This window comes from Callionymus lyra, chromosome 1 (genome assembly GCF_982586985.1).
Source record: "Callionymus lyra chromosome 1, fCalLyr1.hap1.1, whole genome shotgun sequence".
Lineage (NCBI taxonomy): Eukaryota > Metazoa > Chordata > Actinopteri > Syngnathiformes > Callionymidae > Callionymus > Callionymus lyra.
Window position 1 is genome coordinate 313,176 of NC_141818.1, and position 16,564 is coordinate 329,739.

Genomic DNA, 16,564 nt, shown 5'->3' on the forward strand with positions numbered 1-16,564 from the left:
TAACAGTCTTGAAGTAACACAGTCTTGGAGTAACAGTCTTGGAGTAACAGTCTTGAAGTAACACCGTCTTGGAGTAACAGTCTTGAAGTAACAGTCTTGAAGTAACACAGTCTTGGAGTAACAGTCTTGGAGTAACACAGTCTTGAAGTAACACAGTCTTGGAGTAACAGTCTTGAAGTAACACAGTCTTGAAGTAACACAGTCTTGGAGTAACAGCCTTGAAGTAACACAGTCTTGGAGTAACAGTCTTGAAGTAACAGTCTTGAAGTAACACAGTCTTGGAGTAACAGTCTTGAAGTAACACAGCCTTGGAGTAACAGTATTGGAGTAACACAGCCTTGGAGTAACAGTCTTGAAGTAACAGTCTTGGAGTAACAGTCTTGGCGTAACACCGGCTTTGAAGTAACACAGTCTTGAAGTAACACAGTCTTGGAGTAACAGTCTTGGAGTAACAGTCTTGGAGTAACAGTCTTGGAGTAAAACAGTCTTGGAGTAACAGTCTTGGCGTAAAACAGTCTTGGAGTAACACAGTCTTGAAGTAACACAGTCTTGAAGTAACACAGTCTTGGAGTAACAGTCTTGGAGTAACACAGTCTTGAAGTAACACAGTCTTGGAGTAACAGTCTTGGAGTAACAGTCTTGGAGTAACAGTCTTGGAGTAAAACAGTCTTGGAGTACCAGTCTTGGAGTAAAACAGTCTTGGAGTAACACAGTCTTGGAGTAACAGTCTTGGAGTAACACAGTCTTGAAGTAACACAGTCTTGAAGTAAAACAGCCTTGGAGTAACAGTCTTGGAGTGAAATAGTCTTGGAGTAACACAGTCTTGAAGTAACACAGTCTTGAAGTAAAACAGCCTTGGAGTAACACAGTCTTGGAGTAACAGTCTTGGAGTTATACAGTCTTGGAGTAACACAGGCTTGAAGTAACACAGTCTTGAAGTAATACAGTCTTGGAGTAACACAGTCTTGGAGTAACAGTCTTGGAGTAACAGTCTTGGAGTAACACAGTCTTGAAGTAACACAGTCTTGAAGTAACACAGTCTTGGACTAACACAGTCTTGGAGTAACAGTCTTGGAGTAACACAGTCTTGAAGTAACACAGTCTTGAAGTAACACAGTCTTGGAGTAACACAGTCTTGGAGTAACAGTCTTGGAGTAACAGTCTTGGAGTAACACAGTCTTGGGAGTAACAGTCTTGGAGTAACACAGTCTTGAAGTAACAGTCTTGGAGTAATACAGTCTTGGAGTAACAGTCTTGGAGTAAAAGTCTTGGAGTAACACAGTCTTGGAGTAACAGTCTTGAAGTAACACGGTCTTGAAGTAACACAGTCTTGAAGTAACACAGTCTTGAAGTAACACAGTCTTGGAGTAACACAGTCTTTAAGTAACAGTCTTGGAGTAACACAGTCTTGAAGTAACACAGTCTTGAAGTAACAGTCTTGGAGTAACACCGTCTTGAAGTAACACAGTCTTGAAGTTACACAGTCTTGAAGTAACACAGTCTTGGAGTAACACAGTCTTGGAGTAACAGTCTTGGAGTAACAGTCTTGGAGTAACACAGTCTTGGAGTAACACAGTCTTGGAGTAACACAGTCTTGAAGTAACACAGTCTTGAAGTAACACAGTCTTGGAGTAACACAGTCTTGGAGTAACACAGTCTTGAAGTAACACAGTCTTGAAGTAACACAGTCTTGGAGTAACACAGTCTTGAAGTAACAGTCTTGGAGTAACACAGTCTTGAAGTAACACAGTCTTGAAGTAACACAGTCTTGAAGTAACACAGTTTTGGAGTAACACAGTCTTGGAATAACAGTCTTGGAGTAACACAGTCTTGAAGTAACACAGTCTTGAAGTAACAGTCTTGGAGTAACAGTCTTGGAGTAACAGTCTTGGAGTAACACAGTCTTGGAGTAACAGTCTTGGAGTAACACAGTCTTGGAGTAACACAGTCTTGAAGTAACACAGTCTTGGAGTAACACAGTCTTGGAGTAACACAGTCTTGAAGTAACACAGTCTTGAAGTAACACAGTCTTGGAGTAACACAGTCTTGGAGTAACACAGTCTCGGAGTAACACAGTCTTGAAGTAACACAGTCTTACAGTAACACAGTCTTGGAGTAACAGTCTTGAAGTAACACAGTCTTGAAGTAACACAGTCTTGGAGTAACACAGTCTTGAAGTAACAGTCTTGGAGTAACACCGTCTTGAAGTAACACAGTCTTGAAGTAATACAGTCTTGAAGTAACACAGTCTTGAAGTAACACAGTCTTGAAGTAACAGTCTTGGAGTAACACAGTCTTGGAGTAACTAAGTCTTGAAGTAACACAGTTTTGGAGTAACACAGTCTTGGAGTAACAGTCTTGGAGTAACACAGTCTTGAAGTAACACAGTCTTGAAGTAACAGTCTTGGAGTAACAGTCTTGGAGTAACAGTCTTGGAGTAACACAGTCTTGGAGTAACACAGTCTTGGAGTAACAGTCTTGGAGTAACACAGTCTTGGAGTAACACAGTCTTTAAGTAACACAGTCTTGGAGTAACACAGTCTTGGAGTAACACAGTCTTGAAGTAACACAGTCTTGAAGTAACACAGTCTTGGAGTAACACAGTCTTGGAGTAACACAGTCTCGGAGTAACACAGTCTTGAAGTAACACAGTCTTACAGTAACACAGTCTTGGAGTAACAGTCTTGAAGTAACACAGTCTTGAAGTAACACAGTCTTGGAGTAACACAGTCTTGAAGTAACAGTCTTGGAGTAACACCGTCTTGAAGTAACACAGTCTTGAAGTAATACAGTCTTGAAGTAACACAGTCTTGAAGTAACACAGTCTTGAAGTAACAGTCTTGGAGTAACACAGTCTTGGAGTAACACAGTCTTGGAGTAACAGTCTTGAAGTAACACGGTCTTGAAGTAACACAGTCTTGAAGTAACACAGTCTTGGAGTAACACAGTCTCGGAGTAACACAGTCTTGAAGTAACACAGTCTTACAGTAATACAGTCTTGGAGTAACAGTCTTGGAGTAACAGTCTTGGAGTAACACAGTCTTGGAGTAACAGTCTTGAAGTAACAGTCTTGAAGTAACACAGTCTTGAAGTAACACAGTCTTGAAGTAACAGTCTTGGAGTAACACAGTCTTGGAGTAACACAGTCTTGGAGTAACAGTCTTGAAGTAACACGGTCTTGAAGTAACACAGTCTTGAAGTAACACAGTCTTGAAGTAACACAGTCTTGGAGTAACACAGTCTTGGAGTAACAATCTTGGAGTAACACAGTCTTGAAGTAACACAGTCTTGAAGTAACACAGTCTTGGAGTAACACAGTCTTGGAGTAACAATCTTGGAGTTACACAGTCTTGAAGTAACACAGTCTTGAAGTAACACAGTCTTGGAGTAACACAGTCTTGAAGTAACACAGTCTTGAAGTAACACAGTCTTGAAGTAACACAGTCTTGAAGTAACACAGTCTTGAAGTAACACAGTCTTGGAGTAACACAGTCTTGGAGTAACACAGTCTTGAAGTAACACAGTCTTGGAGTAACAGTCTTGGAGTAACAGTCTTGGAGTAAAACAGTCTTGGAGTAACAGTCTTGGAGTAACAGTCTTGGATAATACAGTCTTGGAGTAACAGTCTTGGAGTAACAGTCTTGGAGTAACACAGTCTTGGAGTAACAGTCTTGAAGTAACACAGTCTTGAAGTAACAGTCTTGGAGTAACACAGTCTTGGAGTAACACAGTCTTGAAGTAACAGTCTTGGAGTAACACAGTCTTGGAGTAACAGTCTTGGATTAATACAGTCTTGGAGTAACAGTCTTGGAGTAACACAGTCTTGGAGTAACACAGTCTTGAAGTAACAGTCTTGGAGTAACACAGTCTTGAAGTAACAGTCTTGGATTAATACAGTCTTGGAGTAACAGTCTTGGAGTAACAGTCTTGAAGTAACACAGTCTTGGAGTAACACAGTCTTGGAGTAACAATCTTGGAGTAACACAGTCTTGAAGTAACACAGTCTTGAAGTAACAGTCTTGGAGTAACACAGTCTTGGAGTAACACAGTCTTGAAGTAACACAGTCTTGAAGTAACACAGTCTTGAAGTAACACAGTCTTGAAGTAACACAGTCTTGAAGTAACACAGTCTTGAAGTAACAATCTTGGAGTAACACAGTCTTGAAGTAACACAGTCTTGAAGTAACAGTCTTGGAGTAACACAGTCTTGAAGTAACACAGTCTTGAAGTAACACAGTCTTGAAGTAACACAGTCTTGAAGTAACACAGTCTTGGAGTAACACAGTCTTGAAGTAACACAGTCTTGAAGTAACACAGTCTTGAAGTAACACAGTCTTGAAGTAACACAGTCTTGAAGTAACAGTCTTGGAGTAACACAGTCTTGAAGTAACACAGTCTTGAAGTAACACAGTCTTGAAGTAACAGTCTTGAAGTAACACAGTCTTGAAGTAACACAGTCTTGAAGTAACACAGTCTTGAAGTAACACAGTCTTGAAGTAGTTAGAGGACAAACCTGTCTGAAGCGCTTCAGGTGCAGGATGAGTATGTCCGGAAGAGTCCACAGGCTCATCTTCACCATCCCCTGCTGCAGCTTCTTACAGTGAGGACACTTCCAGGCATCATCCGGAGCCAGCTGAGAGGGTCACAAGCACCATGAAGAAGAAGGTTTGAGGATTGATCTGCTCATAACAATCCTCATCAGAGAGTGATGTCTCACCTGCTCTTCTTTGGTGTACAGGTGGATACACTGGTCTAAGGTGCAGGTGTGCTGCTGCAGGTGCTGCTGCTGCTGGTTCCTCACGCTCTCGGCGTCCTTCACCACCTCCTCCTGGATGCTGCCGAACACACTGAAGCAACACATGAGGCTCCATCACTTCAACACCACATGTTGCATCATCACCTTTCCTTGGTGTTCGGCTGCCACTCCATGACCATCTTGACGTGAGGAGGTCCACCAGGTCCACACAGCTGCAGCGCTCTGGAGGGAAGAGACGTCACTCAGAGACCTGCGCCGTTCATGTACCGTTTATGTTGTTCATGTACCGTTTATGTTGTTCATGTACCGTTTATGTTGTTCATGTACCGTTTATGTTGTTCATGTACCGTTTATGTTGTTCATGTACCGTTTATGTTGTTCATGTACCGTTTATGTTGTTCATGTACCGTTTATGTTGTTCATGTACCGTTCATGTTGTTCATGTACCGTTTATGTTGTTCATGTACCGTTTATGTTGTTCATGTACCGTTTACGTTGTTCATGTACCGTTTATGTTGTTCATGTACCGTTTATGTTGTTCATGTACCGTTTATGTTGTTCATGTACCGTTTATGTTGTTCATGTACCGTTTATGTTGTTCATGTACCGTTTATGTTGTTCATGTACCGTTTATGTTGTTCATGTACCGTTTATGTTGTTCATGTGTCGTTCATGTGTCGTTCATGTGTCGTTCATGTGTCGTTCATGTGTCGTTCATGTATCGTTCATGTCTCGTTCATGTGTCGTTCATGTGTCGTTCATGTACCGTTCATGTACCGTTCATGTACCGTTCATGTGTCGTTCATGTGTCGTTCATGTGTCGTTCATGTGTCGTTCATGTGTCGTTCATGTGTCGTTCATGTACCGTTCATGTGTCGTTCATGTGTCGTTCATGTGTCGTTCATGTGTCGTTCATGTGTCGTTCATGTGTCGTTCATGTGTCGTTCATGTGTCGTTCATGTTTCGTTCATGTGTCGTTCATGTGTCGTTCATGTGTCGTTCATGTATCGTTCATGTCTCGTTCATGTGTCGTTCATGTACCGTTCATGTGTCGTTCATGTACCGTTCATGTGTCGTTCATGTGTCGTTCATGTGTCGTTCATGTACCGTTCATGTGTCGTTCATGTGTCGTTCATGTGTCGTTCATGTGTCGTTCATGTGTCGTTCATGTGTCGTTCATGTTTCGTTCATGTGTCGTTCATGTGTCGTTCATGTACCGTTCATGTACCGTTCATGTGTCGTTCATGTGTCGTTCATGTGTCGTTCATGTGTCGTTCATGTGTCGTTCATGTGTCGTTCATGTGTCGTTCATGTGTCGTTCATGTGTCGTTCATGTACCGTTCATGTGTCGTTCATGTACCGTTCATGTGTCGTTCATGTACCGTTCATGTGTCGTTCATGTGTCGTTCATGTGTTGTTCATGTGTCGTTCATGTACCGTTCATGTACCGTTCATGTGTCGTTCATGTGTCGTTCATGTGTCGTTCATGTGTCGTTCATGTGTCGTTCATGTGTCGTTCATGTGTCGTTCATGTGTCGTTCATGTGTCGTTCATGTGTCGTTCATGTATCGTTCATGTACCGTTCATGTGTCGTTCATGTACCGTTCATGTGTCGTTCATGTGTCGTTCATGTGTCGTTCATGTACCGTTCATGTGTCGTTCATGTGTCGTTCATGTGTCGTTCATGTGTCGTTCATGTGTCGTTCATGTGTCGTTCATGTGTCGTTCATGTACCGTTCATGTGTCGTTCATGTACCGTTCATGTGTCGTTCATGTACTGTTCATGTGTCGTTCATGTGTCGTTCATGTACCGTTCATGTGTTGTTCATGTTTCGTTCATGTGTCGTTCATGTACCTTTCATGTGTTGTTCATGTGTCGTTCATGTGTCGTTCATGTGTCGTTCATGTGTCGTTCATGTGTCGTTCATGTGTCGTCCATGTTTCGTTCATGTGTCGTTCATGTGTCGTTCATGTTTCGTTCATGTGTCGTTCATGTGTCGTTCATGTGTCGTTCATGTGTCGTTCATGTGTCGTTCATGTGTCGTTCATGTTTCGTTCATGTGTCGTTCATGTGTCGTCCATGTGTCGTCCATGTGTCGTCCATGTGTCGTTCATGTGTCGTTCATGTGTCGTTCATGTGTCGTTCATGTTTCGTTCATGTGTCGTTCATGTACCGTTCATGTGTCGTTCATGTGTCGTTCATGTGTCGTTCATGTGTCGTTCATGTGTCGTTCATGTGTCGTTCATGTGTCGTTCATGTGTCGTTCATGTGTCGTTCATGTGTCGTTCATGTGTCGTTCATGTGTCGTTCATGTGTCGTTCATGTGTCGTTCATGTGTCGTTCATGTGTCGTTCATGTGTCGTTCATGTGTCGTTCATGTGTCGTTCATGTGTCGTTCATGTGTCGTTCATGTGTCGTTCATGTGTCGTCCATTTTTCGTTCATGTGTTGTTCATGTTTCGTTCATGTGTCGTTCATGTGTCGTTCATGTGTCGTTCATGTGTCGTTCATGTGTCGTTCATGTGTCGTTCATGTGTCGTTCATGTGTCGTTCATGTGTCGTTCATGTGTCGTTCATGTGTCGTTCATGTGTCGTTCATGTGTCGTTCATGTGTCGTTCATGTGTCGTTCATGTGTCGTCCATTTTTCGTTCATGTGTTGTTCATGTTTCGTTCATGTGTCGTTCATGTGTCGTTCATGTGTCGTTCATGTTTCGTTCATGTGTTGTTCATGTTTCGTTCATGTGTCGTTCATGTGTCGTTCATGTGTCGTTCATGTGTCGTTCATGTGTCGTTCATGTGTCGTTCATGTGTCGTTCATGTGTCGTTCATGTTTCGTTCATGTGTTGTTCATGTGTCGTTCATGTGTCGTTCATGTGTCGTTCATGTGTCGTTCATGTGTCGTTCATGTGTCGTTCATCTACCTTTCATGTGTTGTTCATGTGTCGTTCATGTGTCGTTCATGTGTCGTTCATGTGTCGTTCATGTGTCGTTCATGTGTCGTTCATCTACCTTTCATGTGTTGTTCATGTGTCGTTCATGTGTTGTTCATGTGTCGTTCATGTGTCGTTCATGTGTCGTTCATGTGTTGTTCATGTTTCGTTCATGTGTCGTTCATGTGTCGTTCATGTTTCGTTCATGTGTCGTTCATATGTCGTTCATGTGTCGTTCATGTGTCGTTCATGTGTCGTTCATGTGTCGTTCATGTGTCGTTCATGTGTCGTTCATGTGTCGTTCATGTGTCGTTAATATTGGAAAATATCACAAATGTTGGCTTCGACTCACTGACTCTGGCTCCCCCAGTGTCAGAACAGAGTAACTGCGATGTGGTGGTGGTTCAGTACAAATATATTAACATTAGTAACTAAATATATAATAATAAATAATAAAACTCACGACAGCAAATATGAAGAAACAAATGTCGTGTAAATAGAAACTTGATGATAAAACATTCAAGTTGTTTGGATCATAAAAGCGTCAACATATAGTGTTAGTAATGTCTGGAGACACTTTAATAACTTTTATATTGACTTTAAATATAAAAATCAACTGAGGATCTACTGACGGTTCTTCTCGGGGTCAAGAGGTCGTACCTGTCGAAGGCAGGATGGACGAGCGGTCGGTCGTCCTGCGGCGATAAGTAGCTGAAGGCGGTGGATCCTCCCAACACTCGCAGCCGGAACGACTGGACCTCGGCCTGCAGCACAGTTGTGAGTCAGTGAGTCAAACACATCTACATCCACAGGGTCACAAGAGGTCACGGGAGGTCACAGGAGTTCACAGGAGGTCACAGGAGGTCACGGGAGGTCACGGGAGGTCACAGGAGTTCACAGGAGGTCACAGGAGGTCACAGGAGGTCACAGGAGGTTACAAGAGGTCACAGGAGGTCACAGGAGGTCACAGGGGGTCACAGGAGGTCACGGGAGGTCACAGGAGGTCACAGGAGGTCACAGGAGGTCACAAGAGGTCACAGGAGGTCACAGGAGGTCACAGGGGGTCACAGGAGGTCACAGGAGGTCACAGGAGGTCACAGGAGGTTACAAGAGGTCACAGGAGGTCACAGGAGGTCACAGGGGGTCACAGGAGGTCACAGGAGGTCACAGGAGGTTACAAGAGGTCACAGGAGGTCACAGGAGGTCACAGGGGGTCACAGGAGGTTACAAGAGGTCACAGGAGGTCACAGGAGGTCACAGGAGGTCACAGGGGGTCACAGGAGGTCACAGGAGGTCACAGGAGGTCACAGGAGGTTACAAGAGGTCACAGGAGGTCACAGGAGGTCACAGGAGGTCACAGGAGGTCACCTTCACTCTCGAGGACGACCAGACTCACAAGAACAACTGCTTTCTTATGAAGCTCTATCTTACTTTCAATCAACAGTAGAAACCAATCAAATATTTGATAGATTCTTAGTTTAATCTCATTTTAATCACGTGATGAAGAAACTGTTGCACCATCTACTGGACGGAGAGAAAATGACATCCTTGTTGGAAATATGTTTAGTTTTTGAAACGTATTTAATGCTGGTGAAGAAAACAGTGTCAACGTAAAGTCATGTTCACTCTGACATTGAGGAGTTTTTAAAGGAAAGATCTTTGATGGAATCACAGGGTTTGTCGTTTATTTAAAAACAAGATTCTGTTTCTCTTTGAATCCGATCTTCAGTCGAACTTCAATGATCGAAGCCGAAGATTTAAATCTTGACGTAAACTGTCAATATTTTATGAAGTCGCAAAAGGTTTCGGGGAAAATGTGCTTTTAAATGAGTTTTTAAACTTTTAAATGAGTTTTTAAACTTTTAAATGAGTTTTTAAACTTTTTAAATGAGTTTTTAAACTTTTTAAATGAGTTTTTAAACTTTTAAATGAGTTTTTAAACTTTTAAATGAGTTTTTAAACTTTTTTAATGAGTTTTTAAACTTTTAAATGAGTTTTTAAACTTTTAAATGAGTTTTTAAACTTTTAAAAATGAGTTTTTAAACTTTTAAATGAGTTTTTAAACTTTTTAAATGAGTTTTTAAACTTTTTAAATGAGTTTTTAAACTTTTAAATGAGTTTTTAAACTTTTAAATGAGTTTTTAAACTTTTAAATGAGTTTTTAAACTTTTAAATGAGTTTTTAAACTTTTAAAAATGAGTTTTTAAACTTTTAAATGAGTTTTTAAACTTTTAAATGAGTTTTTAAACTTTTAAATGAGTTTTTAAACTTTTTAAATGAGTTTTTAAACTTTTTAACAAGTTTTTAAACCTTAAATGATTGACAGCAGAAGGACTTGATGTTTGCAGAGACGTGTTGAATATTCACCGACATTATTATTAACCTTTATTTCATTAACAGTTTCTCTTGTTTAGGGTTCAGGTCGTGACCTTGAGATCAACACGAATCAAACTGTTTTTTTCAAACATCGAGACAAAAGTTTCTTCAGAAAATATAAACATCGTCTAGAAAGTAAGAATCAAAAGAAAACAAACGTAAAGAGTTGAATCTGATGGAGTGTCTTCAAAGGTCACAGGTCAAGGTCATGCAGGTCAGTTACCTGAGCCTGGGACGTGTCCAGCATCAAGTAGTAGATCTTGTTGAGGAGGTTCTGCTGCAGCTGCTGCCACGACACAGTCCTGTCCTCCCACAGCAGGAACGGGGGTCCGAACCTGAGACCAGAACCTTGACTTCAACATGTTCTGAACTTTGAACTCAAAACACTTCAATAAAGTTTCAACATGTCAAAGGTTAAATCTCATGATTTAATGACAATAATGTTAAACTCCGGACCTGACGGCCTGAGGTCCAGACCCGGCCGTGTTGCAGACCAGCAGCAGGACTTTGGATCCGTGACCCCGGTGCTCGAGGGTCGAGGTCGCCGACCTCTGCGGGGGTCTGTGGACGGGCGAGGACGGGAGGCTGCGGTGAGACCCTGGAGACAAATCACAGACTCACTTCCTGTTTGTGCTGCAGCTCGTCAAAGAAACAGGAAGTAGAATTACTTCACATTCAATCATTTGTTTCTGTTCGATCGATAATAATCTAGGATTTAAGGATTTAAACGTCTCGTGATTTGATTGACATCAAAGACCAGGAGATGTTTCTGGATGTTTTGAAGGAACATCTGCTCATAAACACTCGATCCTCATGATGTTCTGATGAAGCACGAACACGGGGTCGTCACGAGGTCACTCAAGGTCACTGAAGGTCAACTCGACAACGCACCCGAGAGCGAGGACGACCCCCGGCCGAGAGGGGGCGGAGCCTGGAAGGCGTAGACGACGTCAGAGTCCGACACCGACGTCAGGTCGTCGGCGTCCCAGAAGGAACGATGGAAACCCGTGGAGTTGAGCTCGGAGAGAATGACCTGCAGAGACGAGCCTCAGGTCAGAGTTCACCGTCAGACGCAGATAGAAAATAATAATGAAGACACGATCGTCAGCTACACCTGGAGAACAACGACTCACCTGTGCAGGTGAAATACCTCCTTCTTCTGCCACCAGCACTCGCAGGGTCGACATGGACCCGAACAGAGGAACCGCAAGACCGACCCGAAGGTACCTTTGACCTTTGGTACTGAACACTAGGGTCACACACACCGGCCTGTGAAGCAACAATAGAGTCAGACAGAAGCAACAATAGAGTCAGACAGAAGCGACAATAGAGTCAGACAGAAGCAACAATAGAGTCAGACAGAAGCAACAATAGAGTCAGACAGAAGCAACAATAGAGTCAGACAGAAGCGACAATAGAGTCAGACAGAAGCGACAATAGAGTCAGACAGAAGCAACAATAGAGTCAGACAGAAGCAACAATAGAGTCAGACAGAAGCAACAATAGAGTCAGACAGAAGCAACAATAGAGTCAGACAGTAACAATAGAGTCAGACAGAAGCGACAATAGAGTCAGACAGTAACAATAGAGTCAGACAGAAGCGACAATAGAGTCAGACAGAAGCGACAATAGAGTCAGACAGAAGCAACAATAGAGTCAGACAGAAGCGACAATAGAGTCAGACAGAAGCGACAATAGAGTCAGACAGAAGCGACAATAGAGTCAGACAGAAGCAACAATAGAGTCAGACAGAAGCACAATAGAGTCAGACAGAAGCAACAATAGAGTCAGACAGAAGCAACAATAGAGTCAGACAGAAGCGACAATAGAGTCAGACAGAAGCACAATAGAGTCAGACAGAAGCAACAATAGAGTCAGACAGAAGCAACAATAGAGTCAGACAGAAGCAACAATAGAGTCAGACAGAAGCGACAATAGAGTCAGACAGAAGCAACAATAGAGTCAGACAGAAGCAACAAAAGAGTCAGACAGAAGCGACAATAGAGTCAGAGAGAAGCAACAATAGATTCAGACAGTAACAATAGAGTCAGACAGCAACGATAGAGTCAGACAGTAACAATAGAGTCAGACAGTAACAATAGAGTCAGACAGAAGCAACAATAGAGTCAGACAGCAACAATAGAGTCAGACAGTAGCAATAGAGTCAGACAGCAACAATAGAGTCAGACAGTAACAATAGAGTCAGACAGCAACAATAGAGTCAGACAGCAACAATAGAGTCAGGCAGCTACAATAGAGTCAGGCAGCAACAATAGAGTCAGACAGCAACAATAGAGTCAGGCAGCTACAATAGAGTCAGACAGCAACAATAGAGTCAGACAGAAGCAACAATAGAGTCAGACAGAAGCAACAATAGAGTCAGACAGAAGCAACAATAGAGTCAGAGAGAAGCAACAATAGAGTCAGACAGAAGCAACAATAGAGTCAGACAGAAGCAACAATAGAGTCAGACAGAAGCAACAATAGAGTCAGACAGAAGCACAATAGAGTCAGACAGAAGCAACAATAGAGTCAGACAGAAGCGACAATAGAGTCAGACAGAAGCGACAATAGAGTCAGACAGAAGCGACAATAGAGTCAGACAGAAGCAACAATAGAGTCAGACAGAAGCAACAATATAGTCAGACAGAAGCAACAATAGAGTCAGACAGAAGCGACAATAGAGTCAGAGAGAAGCGACAATAGAGTCAGACAGAAGCAACAATAGAGTCAGACAGAAGCAACAATAGAGTCAGACAGAAGCAACAATAGAGTCAGACAGAAGCAACAATAGAGTCAGACAGAAGCAACAATAGAGTCAGACAGAAGCAACAATAGAGTCAGACAGAAGCAACAATAGAGTCAGACAGAAGCGACAATAGAGTCAGACAGAAGCGACAATAGAGTCAGACAGAAGCAACAATAGAGTCAGACAGAAGCAACAATAGAGTCAGACAGAAGCAACAATAGAGTCAGACAGAAGCGACAATAGAGTCAGACAGAAGCAACAATAGAGTCAGACAGAAGCAACAATAGAGTCAGACAGAAGCGACAATAGAGTCAGACAGAAGCAACAATAGAGTCAGACAGAAGTGACAATAGAGTCAGACAGAAGCAACAATAGAGTCAGACAGAAGCGACAATAGAGTCAGACAGAAGCAACAATAGAGTCAGAGAGAAGCAACAATAGAGTCAGACAGAAGCAACAATAGATTCAGAGAGAAGCAACAATAGAGTCAGACAGAAGCAACAATAGAGTCAGACAGAAGCAACAATAGAGTCAGAGAGAAGCAACAATAGAGTCAGACAGAAGCGACAATAGAGTCAGACAGAAGCAACAATAGAGTCAGACAGAAGCGACAATAGAGTCAGAGAGAAGCAACAATAGAGTCAGACAGAAGCGACAATAGAGTCAGACAGAAGCAACAATAGAGTCAGACAGAAGCAACAATAGAGTCAGACAGAAGCGACAATAGAGTCAGACAGAAGCGACAATAGAGTCAGACAGAAGCAACAATAGAGTCAGAGAGAAGCAACAATAGAGTCAGAGAGAAGCAACAATAGAGTCAGACAGAAGCGACAATGGAGTCCGACAGAAGCAACAATAGAGTCAGACAGAAGCAACAATAGAGTCAGACAGAAGCGACAATAGAGTCAGACAGAAGCGTCAGACAGCAACAATAGAGTCAGACAGTAACAATAGAGTCAGACAGAAGCAACAATAGAGTCAGACAGCAACAATAGAGTCAGACAAGCAACAATAGAGTCAGACAGAAGCGACAATAGAGTCAGACAGAAGCGTCAGACAGCAACAATAGAGTCAGACAGTAACAATAGAGTCAGACAGAAGCAACAATAGAGTCAGACAGCAACAATAGAGTCAGACAGCAACAATAGAGTCAGACAGCAACAATAGAGTCAGACAGCAACAATAGAGTCAGACAGCAACAATAGAGTCAGACAGCAACAATATAGTCAGACAGCAACAATATAGTCAGACAGCAACAATATAGTCAGACAGTAACAATATAGTCAGACAGCAACAATATAGTCAGACAGCAACAATATAGTCAGACAGCAACAATAGAGTCAGACAGCAACAATATAGTCAGACAGCAACAATAGAGTCAGACAGCAACAATATAGTCAGACAGCAACAATAGAGTCAGACAGCAACAATATAGTCAGACAGCAACACTAGAGTCAGACAGCAACAATAGAGTCAGACAGCAACAATAGAGTCAGACAGCAACACTAGAGTCAGACAGCAACAATAGAGTCAGACAGCAACAATAGAGTCAGACAGCAACAATAGAGTCAGACAGTAACAATAGAGTCAGACAGCAACACTAGAGTCAGACAGTAACAATAGAGTCAGACAGCAACAATAGAGTCAGACAGTAACAATAGAGTCAGACAGCAACAATAGAGTCACACAGTAACAATAGAGTCAGACAGCAACACTAGAGTCAGACAGCAACAATAGAGTCAGACAGCAACAATAGAGTCAGACAGCAACAATAGAGTCAGACAGCAACAATAGAGTCAGACAGTAACAATAGAGTCAGACAGTAACAATAGAGTCAGACAGTAACAATAGAGTCAGACAGAAGCAACATAGCACGAGCGACTCTGATGTTGTTCAAAACAACATTATATCAACATGTTTCAAGATTTGAAAAGATAAGAATCTTGTCTCACCTCGTCTGGCGCAGAGCGACAGGCAGTGAGATGCACAAGAACGGGTCGAACGTGTTGCTCTGTCTCAGGCAGTGAGGACACGTGAGCGACGACCTGAGGACGACACGCGTGTTAACATGTTCGTTGAATCTTAGATAAGATTCTTCACCAACTTGACTTAAACAAACATTCAAACAAAGTGTTTTTGAAAGAAGCTCATGTTTGAAGGTCACTGTGACCTTGAAGAGAAACAAAGATGTGTTTAGATGAAAGTTAAAGTGTTTTAATATTATTCTTAACAACACAACTGTTGTTGTAACTGTAACACACACATGAGTAAAGTGTTCACCACATTCTCAGGAAACTTATAGTTGTTATGTTAGTCTTCAACACGTATGATCCACTGACACATGTTAGTCTTCAACACGTATGATCCACTGACACATGTTAGTCTTCAACACGTATGATCCACTGACACATGTTAGTCTTCAACACGTATGATCCACTGACACATGTTAATCTTCAACACGTATGATCCACTGACACATGTTAGTCTTCAACACGTATGATCCACTGACACATGTTAGTCTTCAACACGTATGATCCACTGACACATGTTAATCTTCAACACGTATGATCCACTGACACATGTTAGTCTTCAACACGTATGATCCACTGACAAATGTTAGTCTTCAACACGTATGATCCACTGACACATGTTAGTCTTCAACACGTATGATCCACTGACACATGTTAGTCTTCAACACGTATGATCCACTGACACATGTTAGTCTTCAACAGGTATGATCCACTGACACATGTTAGTCTTCAACACGTATGATCCACTGACACATGTTAGTCTTCAACACATATGATCCACTGACACATGTTAGTCTTCAACACATATGATCCACTGACACATGTTAGTCTTCAACACGTATGATCCACTGACACATGTTAGTCTTCAACACATATGATCCACTGACACATGTTAGTCTTCAACACATATGATCCACTGACACACGTTAGTCTTCAACACATATGATCCACTGACACATGTTAGTCTTCAACACGTATGATCCACTGACACATGTTAGTCTTCAACACATATGATCCACTGACACATGTTAGTCTTCAACACATATGATCCACTGACACATGTTAGTCTTCAACACATATGATCCACTGACACATGTTAGTCTTCAACACGTATGATCCACTGACACATGTTAGTCTTCAACACGTATGATCCACTGACACATGTTAGTCTTCAACACATATGATCCACTGACACATGTTAGTCTTCAACACATATGATCCACTGACACATGTTAGTCTTCAACACATATGATCCACTGACACATGTTAGTCTTCAACACATATGATCCACTGACACACGTTAGTCTTCAACAGGTATGATCCACTGACACATGTTAGTCTTCAACACATATGATCCACTGACACATGTTAGTCTTCAACACATATGATCCACTGACACATGTTAGTCTTCAACACATATGATCCACTGACACATGTTAGTCTTCAACACATATGATCCACTGACACATGTTAGTCTTCAACAGGTATGATCCACTGACACATGTTAGTCTTCAACACGTATGATCCACTGACACATGTTAGTCTTCAACACATATGATCCACTGACACATGTTAGTCTTCAACACGTATGATCCACTGACACACGTTAGTCTTCAACACATAAGATCCACTGACACATGTTAGTCTTCAACACATATGATCCACTGACACACGTTAGTCTTCAACACGTATGATCCACTGACACATGTTAGTCTTCAACAC

General features: G+C 42.0%; 1 protein-coding gene across 1 annotated transcript in view; it reads right to left on the reverse strand.

Annotated features, from left to right (window-relative positions):
- The window catches only part of LOC148087303 (ubiquitin carboxyl-terminal hydrolase 43-like), a 35,984-nt gene that overhangs the window by 5,169 nt on the left and 14,251 nt on the right, over positions 1 to 16,564 (reverse strand). The window contains exons 4-12 of the mRNA XM_087786529.1: positions 14,765 to 14,857; positions 11,197 to 11,332; positions 10,955 to 11,096; positions 10,520 to 10,661; positions 10,287 to 10,398; positions 8,348 to 8,451; positions 4,901 to 4,978; positions 4,718 to 4,847; positions 4,514 to 4,633 (exon numbers count right to left, since the gene is read on the reverse strand). Coding sequence (XP_087642655.1) covers positions 4,514 to 4,633; positions 4,718 to 4,847; positions 4,901 to 4,978; positions 8,348 to 8,451; positions 10,287 to 10,398; positions 10,520 to 10,661; positions 10,955 to 11,096; positions 11,197 to 11,332; positions 14,765 to 14,857 — 1,057 coding nt within the window. The remainder of the gene's footprint in view (positions 1 to 4,513; positions 4,634 to 4,717; positions 4,848 to 4,900; positions 4,979 to 8,347; positions 8,452 to 10,286; positions 10,399 to 10,519; positions 10,662 to 10,954; positions 11,097 to 11,196; positions 11,333 to 14,764; positions 14,858 to 16,564) is intronic.